The sequence below is a fragment of the Puma concolor genome, chromosome C2 (genome assembly GCF_028749965.1).
Source record: "Puma concolor isolate L17-30 chromosome C2, mPumCon1.1.hap2, whole genome shotgun sequence".
NCBI classification, from domain to species: domain Eukaryota; kingdom Metazoa; phylum Chordata; class Mammalia; order Carnivora; family Felidae; genus Puma; species Puma concolor.
In genome coordinates this window covers 111,611,545-111,625,514 of record NC_141675.1, presented here as the reverse complement: position 1 = coordinate 111,625,514, position 13,970 = coordinate 111,611,545, and the positions used below count along the sequence as shown (strand labels likewise).

General features: G+C 39.8%; 1 protein-coding gene across 4 annotated transcripts in view; it reads left to right on the top strand.

Annotated features, from left to right (window-relative positions):
- The first annotated feature begins 8,232 nt into the window (after positions 1–8,232).
- Positions 8,233–13,970, top strand: part of TFG (trafficking from ER to golgi regulator) — a 33,606-nt gene continuing 27,868 nt past the window's right edge. For all 4 annotated transcript variants that reach the window (XM_086675614.1, XM_086675613.1, XM_086675612.1 and 1 more), the window contains exons 1-2: positions 8,233–8,468; positions 13,721–13,947. In XM_086675614.1, coding sequence (XP_086531740.1) covers positions 13,764–13,947 — 184 coding nt within the window. In that variant the 5' untranslated portion in view covers positions 8,233–8,468; positions 13,721–13,763. The remainder of the gene's footprint in view (positions 8,469–13,720; positions 13,948–13,970) is intronic.

Genomic DNA, 13,970 nt, shown 5'->3' with positions numbered 1-13,970 from the left:
TCTGTGTCCATTCACCTTTTCTTAAAAATAAAACCCCAAATCTTAGAAAAGGAGAAGTTTTATTAGCAATTATGTAGTAAAGCACACATAAAAAACTCAAAGTAGTGTTACAGGTGCATCATCTATGACTTCATTTACATATATGTAACCTATTAAGTGTGTATTTGAAAAAATATATATATAAGCTGCTGAAAAACTGATTAAGGAAATCAGGAGGAAGGGAAAATAATCATAGGGGCAGAAAGAGAGTAATACCCAAGAAACATTTCATATGGTCTTGTATTTTTGCTAGGTGTGGGCCTCGAATTAGACCATAAGTTTCCTGGCACACAACATAAATAGGGAAACATGAACACACAAGTCACATATCTCTGAACAATTAAACCAATAAACATACCTTGGCAAAAACACTGCTATTTGACTACTACTTGAAATTCACATTAAGTTTTCTTCAAAGTGTCCACCTGGGTATATTACCAAATGAGAGGGCATACTACTTGGAATGAACAAAATATTCACATCCATGCCAGTTTGCTAAGTACATACACTAAACAGTCATGTGTAATGTTCAATGTTATTCCACACTCATACATTACTATGTATATACAAAGACACACTGTGCCCACAGGAAACTTCAGTATCACAAGTAGGTCACTGAAGACTTTTGTTGTTGTTGTTGTTTTGTGGGTTTTTTTGTTTTGTTTTAATATTAAAGCAGTTTTCCTTAATTTTGGCAATTGGAATTAGTTTCCTATTTTATTTGTTTGCTTTGGTAGGGGGCTTGCTTTGTTTGTTTTGTTCTTTTTTAACCTTTTAGATTAACATCATCGAGTAGCGCCTGGGTGGCTCAGTGGATTAAGCACCCGTCTCTTGATTTCAGCTCAGGCCATGATCTCATGGTTCACAAGGTTCCAGCACCACTTTGGGCTCTATGCTGACAGTGTGGAACGTGCTTGGGATTCATTCTCTCTTTCCCTCTGTCTCTGCTCCTCCCCCACTTGCTCACTCTCTCAAAATAAATAAACATTAAAAAAAAAATAACTTCATTGATAATTTACATGCAATAAAATGCACCCATTTAAAATATAAATCAGATATTTTAGCAAATGTATGCCCTTTAGCAAATGTATGCCCTTAGGGTAGTAAAACCACTACCCTAAGCAAAATTAACAACATTTTCCATCACCCTATAATATTTTCTCCTGCTCTTCCCCAGTTAAATCCTCTGCCATCCTCAGCCCCAGGAAACTACTGACCTGCTTTCCATTATCATGCATTAGTTTTGCATGTTCTAGTATGCCATAAACGGAATCATGTTCTCTTTTGAGACTGGCTTCTTTCAGTCACCATAGTATTTTTGAGATTCATTCATGTTATGTGTATCAGTGCTTTGCCTCTTTTTATTGCAGTAATACTCAATTTTTTTTTGATAAATCACATTTTGTTTATGCTCTTACCAGTTGATAGGCATTTGGTCATTTGCAAGTTTTTAAAACTAGGAATAAAACCGATATAAAACTCTTATATAAAGTCTCTGTGTTTTCTCTTGAAATACCTAGTAGTGGAATTGCTGAGTCATAGAGTAAGTGTATATTTAACTTTACAAGAAACTGGCAAACAGTTTTCCAAGGTGGTTGCACCATTTTATACTCCCAAAAGCAACATATGAACTTGGGGATTCATTTTTAAAGTCGTTATTTGTGATTTATTTCAAAAGTAGAAATAGGTTATCTTTTTTGCAAGCTATTGGTCATATTTCTGAAAAATCCCACTGCTTAATATGTTAGCCCCTTATTTTAACAAGAAAAAAATTAAAAGCAAAGCAGAGTGCTATGATTTAATGCTGTTATCATATACAAACTCCATTTCCCAGAGAACTATAGTCCAATTCTTATCTTCTTCCAGTATAGCTTTGTTACACGTGGAAGTATGACATTGACAATTTGCTGAACTTTGTTATAAGCTGCTACGAAACTATGTTGTAACAATTGAGACCTTGCGGACCTTTGCAATAACACAAAAAGAAGACAGTTTCTTCTTGCCACAGTACTTACCATGCAGTTGCAGATTAGGAAGCATTCCAGACTGGGAGTTGTGGTGCCAACTACAATTGACATGGCAAAACACAACACTTGCCTTTCTGGGCAAAGGCCTGAGGCTCTACCGTTTTAAAGGTACGGGCAGGACCAGGTGAACTCTAAATTCCCCACCAGCTCCAAAATTTTGTGACTCTAAATGTGGGCTGAAACTATTTTTAAATTGACTTAAAATATTTTCCTACCTAGGCAGCACATATTTTCTATAAGAAAAACTAGAATAGAGCATGCCAGATAGAGCCAAAGTGCTTTTTGTCTAATTTCTACCAAATCCAGGCCCCTCTTTTCTTCCTTCCCTGTCTCCTATAAGAAGGAGTTATTACCTTATGTTAATCACTGTAATAAGTTTGCTGTGTACCTTCCAGATTTTGAGAAATGTGTATACATAAAATTATATACCCACAGAAATTCAAAGTCTTTTGCTTCTTTTTCCTTATTTTATATAAATGGTATAGGGAAATAATTCAGTAGTCCCCAAGGCCACGCCCAGGTTCAATGATTCACTAGGAACACTCATATGATTCAGCATAGAATTGTATTCATGGCTATGATTTATTATAACAGAACACTATATAGCAAAATTGGCAAAGAATAAAGTCACATGGGCTGAATTCTGGAGGACACCAGGCACAAGCTTCCAAAAAGATCTCTTCCGTGCAGTCACATGGGGTGCACTTAGTGCCTCCACAATGAATTGGAACAACACGTGTGAAATGTCTACCAGGGCTCATTAGAGAGTCAGTGCCCAGGGTTTTTATTCAGGGCTGGTCACAAGGTGCTCTCTGCCTGGCATATCCTGAAACTCCAGACTCCCAGAAAGCAAGCAGGTGTTCAGCATAAACCACATTGGTTGTACAGTTCAGGCTCAATGCACAATTCTTATCAATAAATAGCAGGAATGCTCCTGAAATCCAAGTTCCCAGACACTAGCCATAGGCCAAATCATGCAAGCAGTTCTTTCTAAGGATAGCCGTTTTGGTTTGTATGTTAACTCTTTCCTGCAAAGTAACATAACTTCCTGAAACTTGCTTTTTCTCATTTAATAAAATGTTCTTGAGATCTAACTGTATGTGTGTATTTATTTTAATTGCTGTATAGTCTTTTACTTGAAAATAACACATCAGTGGTATCTGTGTTCTCATGTGCAGGGGTTTCTCTGGTACCCAAGAAATAGAATTGCTGGGTCAGATAGGATTGGCTATTTTAGATGTTGATAAATACTACCATACCACCCTTTAAATAGTTTACATCATTTTATAATGATACAAATATATAATAAAGTATGAATATATTGCCATACCCTTTTCTATGAAGTGTTATGAAACTTTAAGAAAATCAAACTAATAGGTGAACACTGGCATTGTTTTACTTTTCACTTTTTATTATGAGTTTTTCTTCATTGAAAAGGCTTTTTAAAAATGCCCTAATTTTGCATTTATATGGAGGAACTAAAAGCAAGATTGTTGGCATAAATGTTAGATTAGAGATGTGAGAGCCTTTCAGTACGCAGACTGTGATTTGACCTGCATGATTTCTAGAATCTGACATCTGGGTTTCTTAAAAGAGATGAAAATAAGATACTCTTCATCAAATGAAAAGTTGTGAGATCTTCTTGTACATCTTATGACATCAGTCTTTCAACCAAAGCTGACGGACTGCATAGATGTAACTCAGCACTGTCTCCATGAGACATAAAGGAAGAAAAGTGAATAATTTCAAGTTACTCAGAGAAAAACTCCTATACTTCTAGGGACCTAGGAACTCACCAGTGATGGTTGCTCCCTGTTTCTGGAGACTTGCCCACTAAAATGGTGAGGAACTTAGTGTTGTTTCATTCAATAAGTATATACTGAATACCTCAGAGGTGCCAGCCTCTACGTATACAAAATCTAGGAAGAATGGCCTACAAGGAGCAATTTCTCTAAACAGGGGCTGGATATAGAGCCCCATGGTAAGGACAAAACATTTTAAGGTCTCAGTGGATGTGCAGCTAGTAGGGCAGACTGAAGGATGTCGCTTAGCTAGTGCTATGAATGACTCCCTCAAAGTTACAGAGTAAAAATATTCTTTTCTCCTCCATTATCTCTGCATGGAGTGGCAGCTTCATTTGTTTACACAAATAGACCTTTATGTTTGGCCAATGGAAGGGAGGCTGACCTGACCACCTGAATCCTGTTTGGTCCTCATGAGTTTCCCTTTCTGTTTGGAATTCTCTGTATTTAGCAACTGCTGCCACAACAGGGCTGATTCTCAGGGAGGACATAACTTCTCCTTGAAATTCTCACCCAAGGAGGAACTTAGATCCCTTCTTTTATTCCCCTGAGGGTAGAAGAGATGATTGAAATTTTCAAAATGATTTATACTGACTACTAAAGGAGGACATGATGAAATAGGTTTTATTCAACTTGCTACAAGTCTCATAGTCTTTGTCCCATTTCCCATACTGTCTGAGAATATACCTTTTTGATTATTAGGATCTTCCTCTTCTATTTGAAGTATTCTAGCCACACAGACTTTCAGGGAGAAAGAGGAGGTGAGAGGTAAGTGAGTTGACTGCCTCTCTCAAAACCACATCTCAAATCTAACCCTTCTTCAGATGTCGGTGAAAAAGGAAAGTAACCTTTGAACTAGTACCTCAATTCTCCCTTTGCTACAGGTAAGTCAAAAGTATTTCCCTACACTGCTTCACCTTTATTCACATGTTTCCAACTTTAACATTTCTAATTCAAGACTATTCTTCGTGTTCTTTTAAAATCAGATTCACCTGCATATAGGTGACCAGGTGAGCATGAAGTTCAATCTTCTCTGAGCACATTTCTAAACTCCACACAAAAAAAGAGGGTAAGATGTTTTCTAACAGCATTTTAAAAGTGTAATTACTTACAGAATTCCTAGGACAATCTTCTTAATAGTTTGATTGATGTTTATCCCAATAAATGTGATCATAAGCGTTTAAAAAGTGATAATTATATATGCTAACAGCCTTTTGGCTTCATTAATGAAAGGCAGCAGTATCTAAAATCAGCATCTACACATACAGTGGGAGAAACCATGTTCTTGGTAAAGGTGGTAACTAGTTCAATTCAGGTTATCACTCCCTGGCCAGTTATCATCCACATGTTTTGGGAGCCTAAGTACACAGACTTGTATCATCAGCAACTGTGGACACATTACAGAAACAGTAATAACTTTTCATTGACTCAACGGTTACTCATTGAGTGCCTATTATTCACTCACACAACCAGTGCCAGATGCTGGGAAGGATAGAAAGAATATAATCACAGCCTTGAATTCAAGTTGGGTGGGGGTGAACCAGATACTCAAAGACAGAATTATAAGTAAGGATACAGAACAATTACATGTCAAATGTTTGCACAAAAAGTCAGGGTTATAATGTAATCTTTATAGTCTTCAATAAGACTGCAAAATGATACCACTTACACTCCCTACCCCCCCTCCCCCGCCCCAAAGTCTTAGTGGTGATGCCGAGAGTTGGCATTTTCTTATACAACTAAATATTTGCATAATCTACTATTCAGTAACCTATGTATTAGCATGTAACAAGAGATACTCTTGAACAAGAGACATACAAAAGTATGTTTATAAAGGCACAGAGCAGAAACTGGAAACAATCTAAATACACTTTGATAGGACAAATTTTAAAAATTTGTGGTATACTCCCCCAAAGGAATATTATTCGGCAATGAAAATAAATGAATTTCAGCTACGTGAAGCAATATGGATATATCTTGGTAGCATAATATTGAGTGCAAAAATTGTTCCAGAAAACTAAGAGATGATACTCTATATAATGCCAATGAAGAAGTAAAATTGAGCAATATATCACATAGGCATATATATCTATATCCACACATATATGTATGTATGTATATAGATATATATGTGATTAAATTACATAGAACATTTAAAAACAAAAACAAAAAACCACACAAGGGAATGTTAAATGCAAAATTCAGGAAAGAGGCATGGGACCCCCTCTGGTAGAAGCACATAGGGAGGCATTATTGGTAATCTTCTAATCCTTGGGTAAGGTAACAAGTTCCAGCTGTTCATTATGCTCTTAATTTTTAAAATGTAATCGTTATATAGGATCAGGAAGAAAGGTCACTGAAGTTTTTGTGGACTATTTATTATTAAGCTGAAACAAGAAAATGAACAGGATATGGTTTGGGTTATTAAGCAATTTGACACACACAGATGATAATTTCGTATGCTTCTCTATATCGGTTCTATAAAATACAAATAAACCCAAATCTCCTTGATTTCATGCTTAATCACTTTGTAAGCCTGCATCTGAGATAGCAGGAGGCAAAATCTTTCATAAAGTTCTTCATTAGAAATTTTAAAATGTGTATTTCTGGAGAATCTTGGGTAAATGTTTTAATGTTGCATAGACATCCTTCTTGCCTCATGTCACTTGAATCTCTGATCTGGCTTCCAAATGATGCTTTACTCTCTTATTTCTCACTTCTTGCCTTGGGCAGGTCCTACTTCCGCTTTGACCTGAGGAATCATCACTACCTCGTCTCTTAACTTCCATAGTGGTAGCTGGGAACAGGTTGTAACATTAAACAAGACTTCCACTAATTGTTTGGGGATGAAATATGAAGGAATTACAACATAGAGAAGCTCAAGCTGCTTTCAGAGTGCAAATGTTCCAGCCCCTCCAACAGACCACCCTATGGGTGTCTCTCTTCTAGCTTCCAGCTGGTCCCAGGGTAACAAGGACCAATGTACTTTTCAATGGCAGGACTCCAGTGAGTGTCCCTTTCATGGGAGCCTAAAGAGAGAAAATTGTTTCCCTTTATTCCAGGCCGAGGCTCAGTTCCTTATATCCTGCCCCAGGATCTACCTCCTTTTAGGAAAATTGTGGTATAATTCACTTCCTTCAGGGAATATTTTACCTCTGCTCATATTTGTGTAGTTTTATCCAATCTCAAACCATCTCAAAGACATTAGAATACTATTGGACAGCTGTGCATTTCCCCAAATATGGAGTACTATTGTCCTAAATAACAAGTAACGAAGAACAGTCTTTGGAGAAAGTCAGGAACTTTTTTCATTCCTTCTACATTCCTCTCCTCCTCTATCTCTGCAAGCAATTGCTCAAAGAGCAATACACACAGCGTTGGAAAATACAATTCAGAGGCAAAAAGCAGTGTGACGTCATATATTTCATTTTCAAATGGAATTTTTCAGACTTCTAACTGCAAAAAGATCACACTATAGTACTAAAAGAATTTATTTCTCACCCTGAATTCACTTTACCCCAGGTCCATGGAGAACATCTGCCGAACAACTGGGGACCACGTGAGTTCGATTTGCTTTCTTCTTGGTTTCTGTCATAGGGAGGCAAAAACTACTTGCAACTTTTTAAATAGCACCTCTTACCCTTAGATTTTACTACCTCCCCCCGAAAAATATAGACTTCAGTCTGAGCCAGGGCACTTCTTACAAAAATAGGCGTATTTAAAACAAATGTTTAAGATAAAGAGAGAAGGAAAAGAGTAAATAGTGCACGCTGCCTTATCTTCCCAAAAGGCATCCGGAATCCTTAGTAACCTTAATTTTCCAGACTTTACCTTTTACACACTCACAGGTTTGTCCTGTCTCGTAAACGCTATTAGAAACCCCTTGCTCACCAACTGATTCATCCCCATTCCCAACACAGTGCGTAGGTGCCCAATAAGAATGAATGAGTTTGTGGAAGGCGGGAAAAGGATTCGTTTTTTCGAGACATGACTAGAAGAAGTACAATGGCCACTAAAAACAAAACAAAACAAAAGCCACCCAAACTTGAACAAATGCCCACTTTCAACAGTCTATCAGAGTCCAAAACAGCAAACCACGCCTCACAAACAGGCGACGGACGGGTTTCAAGCTTCCAGGAAAACCGGAAGTGCCTGATCACGCCTTGCGCATGCGTGCACCCGTCAGCATACGCTGCCACACTCGGTCATCCAGTGAGAAAGCAGAGACTTCGGCCCACACAGGTTCGGGCACTACCCGCCCCGCGCCTCGGCCTCTGCGCATGCGTTCTGGGTTGCCTGCTTGCTGTGAGGCGGAGCGAAAGGACAGATTTTTTTTTTTTTTTTTTCCCCTTGTTCCCGCCCCTCTTCTTCCCCCACCTGCCACGTACTGGGCCTGAGATCTCGCTAGGCTTGGTGGGTCTGTGCGATTGGCCGCGGCCGGCGCGAGCCTGCGAGCGAGGTGCGGCGGCGCCGGCGGAGGGCACCGGAGTGGGCCGTGACCGCAGCCTCCTCACGACGCCCCAGAACGCGCCGGCGGCCTCGCACGGGTCCGGTCATCGGAGACCCGCGGAGAGGCAGCCGCGGCGGCCTCGGCAAGCTGGTATGGCCGCTGGGGACGGGGGCGCGGCCGCTCAATCGACAAGGCGGGCGGGGAGACGAGGAAGCGCTGGGAGGGCCTCGCTCGAACCAGCGGGTACCCGGCGGGTGGGGCCGGAGGGGGGCTGTGGGAAGGGGCTGGGGCCCGGGAGGGCCCTCGCGCTGGGGAGGGGAGGGCCCGGAGGGGGGGGATGGGAGTCCCGCAGGCCACCGTGGCAGGGGTGCAGGCCTCGGGGGTCTCTGGGGGTTGTTTGGGCCGGCAAGTGCTCTTGCTTCGATTCCTCCTGGCTCCAAGGGGTCGGACTGCCCGAGGGAGAGGAGAGGAGGGGGCTTGTGAGGCCTGGGGTGGTCGAGCACCTAATCCCTAGAGGGGCTTGGATGGGTGAAGAATAGAGCCTAAGGGAGTAAGTTTATTGGGGTCACTTAAGAGGAACCTTGTTCCTTAGCTGTGTCAGGGTTTAATCGAGCGCCGTCTGGAGGCCCAACCCGGTTTTATAGTGATGATGATAGCGAACTTTTAAGTTTACTTTACTATGCCCTGTAGTAAGTATTTTAGATGCATAATATCATTTAATCATCACAAGGATCCTTTAAATTTAGAGATCCTTTAAATTCAGATATTATTATGCCTATTTTGTGAAGTTTGGAGAGGTACTTGCCTAAGGTCACGGGGCTGGTAGTGGGAATCTTTACCATCTTACTGGCCAGGCAGGATTTGTGGCTCCTTGGATTCTTTGTAGTAACCAAGGGTTGCTTTTGCTTAGAATTTCTTAAGGAAAATTGCTACCCTGTGGAGGTGCCTAAGCAGGCCCCTCTGAATTTGAGCGGGCTCAACTCATAGGATTAGAGGAGCTGGAGGTTTGGCCACTGAACCTGGATTCTGGTTCGAGGCAGGCTTTTTATGTGTCTTTGGGCATGTCACTTTATTCTTCAGTGCTGAAAACAGTGTTCCTGTTGGAGGACTTGGTAAATTAGTGTCTGTGTCCTTTCTGGACCTCAGAGGGAGTGGGGTATGGACAAGATGGGAGAAGAAAATACTGTAAGGATCTCACTAGCAGTCCTGGCAGTTGGTAGTTCATTCATTACTAGGCTCTGCCTAGTGACTGGAGTTAGAGAAAAAGAGGACCTGAATTCTGTTACATAAGAAAATGTTGGGGATGGGATTTCCCCTGAAAGGGAGAATTTTGTAGTGTCCTTAGTTTTGTGATAATTGTGTACGTGGCTTGAGGAGATGGCTGCACAAACTGGGGACGGCCTTAGGAAAGAAGCTTTGGTTCCTGGCCACAGGGAGTTTACAGTGCATGGGAAACACCAAGGAATAAGTGAATTTGCAGGCAAACATGGCAGATAAAAGGAAAAGAGACTAAAGTTTTGAGATCCATTGGAAATGAATACTGCATAATCCTCCCCCCCAATAAAAAAAACATACTATTAGTTAACTCGATGTTGGAAATTTCTCTTAATTAGGAGTATGTCTGTTGCGGGAAATCACTTCAAAGAAGGTACAGTGTGAAGGTCCGACTTAGGAACCGACCCTAACAGTTCAGCTTTCTTCTCCCAATCCCTTATCAGAAATTTATTATTTCTTATTCATCTTTTGTTCAGAGAACAAAAACAAGTCTTTAAATACCTACTATATGTCCGGCACTATTCTAGGTGCTGGTAAGAGTAGATAATAACGTGTTGCTGAAGCTAAACCCTGGTCCTTAACTATGTTCTTGCTGGTTTACACATCCTCTGGGTAGGAGGAAGTAACATACCTTGATTTACTGAAGTTCTTTATTACTTTCAGACTGTAAGGTGAGCAAGGTGGAATCTTTACCATTTTGTTGAAGTAATTATACTTCAGAGCTTGGCACATAGTAGGTATTAAGTAAATGTTTCCTTACTATAGAAAGTGCTTTGGCTAACAGGTGAAGAGGTTGTATGGAGGTTTCAGTTAATCACAGTGTTCATGAGAAGTTCATTGTGAGAATTGTCAGATAAAGAAAACTATCCTTATTTTAAATTAAGACAAGCTTAGCATCCAGATTTAGGAACACAATCCACTCTGTTCTGAACTGCCTTAAAGTGTTAGATTCAGTATTTAATGCCCCATTTAAAAATATTAATATAGCTGTAAAATACAGTACAAGTACAAAAAATAAAAAAAGGAAGAGTGGAAAGAAACAAGGGGAAGGGCAAATTGTGGAGGGTATTTAGTGTTAGGTTAAAGGGAGTTTGAATTTACATCCTGCTGAAAAAGGGATAATCTGAGGATACAGGCCTTCAAGGGCTGACTTTGGGTCCTCACTAAGTGGCATAATTAAAAAATCTGTTGAAGTAACTGGGAAGTTTATTTCCAAGCCATCTGTGATTTGTGGGTCACTGCATCATGGAAAAAGTATTTCTAAATTTAAAAAGAAAGAAATTATTAAAATGTTCAGAATATGGCAAGGAGTTCTAGAGACACTCATTTAAGGAATAGTTGGAAGGACATAGGACATTTATATGAAAGAATATTAGGGCGTTTATATGTAATATTCATGAAATGACTTAGGATTCCTGAAAACTTTCTCCAGGTATTTGAGGGGGTGATGTGTTGGAGGGTAGATGGGGTGCTTTCACACCAAGAAAAATAATTGTAGAGAGGTACGAAAACTGTACAATGATTGTAGAGAAGCATGAAAAGCCGGTATGATGTTAACAAATTAAGAGGAAAAAACAGCTGCCAGTAGTAAAACATGAGGTTGAAACTACAGTGTGGCCAGTAGGAGATTGTAGGGCACTTTATTTTATTTTATTTTATTTTTTTGTAGGGCACTTTAAATAAGATCATTTCGGGGGGGGGGGGCAGGAGGAGGTGGGGAGTTGAAGCTAGGGAAATGCTCAGTAGTTGTAGATGTATTTAAGAACATTTTGGTCTTGAAAACAAGAGATAGACCTTGAGAAGAAGAGCTATTAACACATTATTTAATTGTAACTGTATTTTCTAGAACTCTGTAGTAACCATGTAAATTACTAGAGACCTCATAGTATATTTTGAGTTTAGAATTAGTGTCATTACAGAATAATCACTCTGAAATAATACCTAAAATTAAGATGAAAGTAAAACCCAGGAAGGGAAAATTTTGTAGCAAATTAGTATTTAGTGGCTAGTTCTCTAACATTATCTTATTTCTTTCTTAAAATATGCAATTTAAACGGGGCGCCGGGGTGGCTCAATTGGTTAAGCAGCCGACTTCGGCCCAGGTCATGATCTCGCAGTTTGTGGGTTCGAGCCCCACGTTGGGCTCTCGCGGTTTGTGGGCCGGAGCCTGGAGCCTGCTTCGGATTCTGTGTCTCCCTCTCTCTGCCCCTCCCTCGCTCGCACACGTGCGCACTCTCTCTCAAAAATAAATAAAAACATTAAAAAAACTTTTTAAAAATTTAAAAAATGCAATTTAAACATACACAGCCACTCAGGTTTGGGGAGGGGTGAGGTATAGAATATTAAGAGACAATAGTGGACATTCTTACTAGAAAGCTCCAGAGGATGTCATTCATTTGTCTTTTCTCCTTAAGTTCCCAAAACAGATAGGAAAATTAGAGAAAATACTAGTGAGGTCTTTCTTATTTTAGAGAGAAACATTTCAGACTCTAGTGTTCACACATGATTTTCTCTTTAGAGTTAGCATTTAGTTATAGGCTAATATAGAGTGAAAGCCAGTATTCTTCATTTAACAAAATTGAATGACTTCCATGTGCTAGACCAGTATTGTTCTGGGCTCAGGAATACAATGAACAAAACCATTTACTTCTTTACTTTCTAGTGGAAAAGACAATACAAAATTAATTCTTAATGTCTGGGAGTGATAAGTGCTTTGAAGAAAATTGAAGCAGGGTAAGAAAGTGAAAGAAGATCCATTTTAGCTTAGATGGTCAGGGCAAACCTCTGAGAAATGAAGATTTGATCAGAGATCTGAATCATGTGAGTTTTGAAAAGGGCTCATGACAAAGGGAACAGCAAGTGCAAAGCCTTGAATTGAGAAGGAGAACTTAAAGTGTGGGTGCAGCAGTGTAACCAGGGAGAGAAGTAGGAAATGAGGTTAAATACTTGGCTAGGGGCCAGAGGCCAGATCATGACCTTGTAGTTCTGGTTTTTATTAAAACTGAGATGTGAATCCATTGGAAGATTTTAAGCAGAGTGACATTAGATTTTATTCAACAGGATAATTCTAAATTTGAGAATAGATTAAAAGTGGACAAAGGTAAAAAGGCAGACTGCTTACGAGTCTTATGCAGTAATGCAGGCAAGAGGAGTCTTGTGCAGTAATGCAGGCAAGAGCTTTAGATCAAGCTGGTAGAGGTAAAGTTACTGAAGTGATTGGAATATAGAGATATTTTAAAGGTAGTAGCAACTAGATTGTTGGCTATTTGGACTTATTTTTTTTTTTTTTCTTTTAAATCTTGAACACCTAGAAGAAAGAAATTGTCACTAACTGAGTTGGAGAAACTACAGGAAAAGCAGATTTTGGGGAGAGGATCAGGAGTTTGTTTTCCGACATGTTAAATTAGAAATCTAAATGGTAATGGCAGATAGGTGGTTAGATATATGGGTAAAATAATAATTGCCAAAAATAATGAAACTTGTTTTCTTTTTTTTTTTTTTTTATTAATTTTTTTTTCAACGTTTTTTATTTATTTTTGGGACAGAGAGAGACAGAGCATGAACGGGGGAGGGGCAGAGAGAGAGGGAGACACAGAATCGGAAACAGGCTCCAGGCTCCGAGCCATCAGCCCAGAGCCTGACGCGGGGCTCGAACTCACAGACCACGAGATCGTGACCTGGCCGAAGTCGGACGCTTAACCGACTGCGCCACCCAGGCGCCCCTGAAACTTGTTTTCTTATGCATATACTGAAGTTATCTCCATTTTAACATGATGAATGGGGTAACATTGGAACAGTAAATCTCTTTTGAAGACCAGAATTTCTTAGATTCCAATAGTAGTTTTTTCAACTTTTTTTTCTTTAAAGTTTATTTATATTGAGAGAGACACAGAGAGAGAGAGCATGAGGAGGGGAGGGGCAGAGAGAGAGGGAGAGAGAATCCCAAGCAGGCTCCGCACTGTCAGCACAGAGCCCTACACTGGCCTGGATCTCACGAACTGTGAGATCATGACCTGAACTGAAATCAAGAGTCGGATGCTTAACTGACTGAGCCACCCAGGCGCCCTGCTTTTCAACTTTTAAGAAATGTTTTTATAGCTGTTTAATCACCAAAACCATTTTATCAGTCTTTCCCTAGAGTTGTATATACGCAACATCCTGGAGTCCACCATGAATGGACAGTTGGACCTAAGTGGGAAGCTGATCATCAAAGCTCAACTTGGGGAGGATATTCGACGAATTCCCATTCATAATGAAGATATTACTTATGATGAATTAGTGCTAATGATGCAGCGAGTTTTCAGAGGAAAACTTCTGAGTAATGACGAAGTTACAATAAAGTATAAAGATGAAGGTAAGATTGTTTCTAAAGTTAGT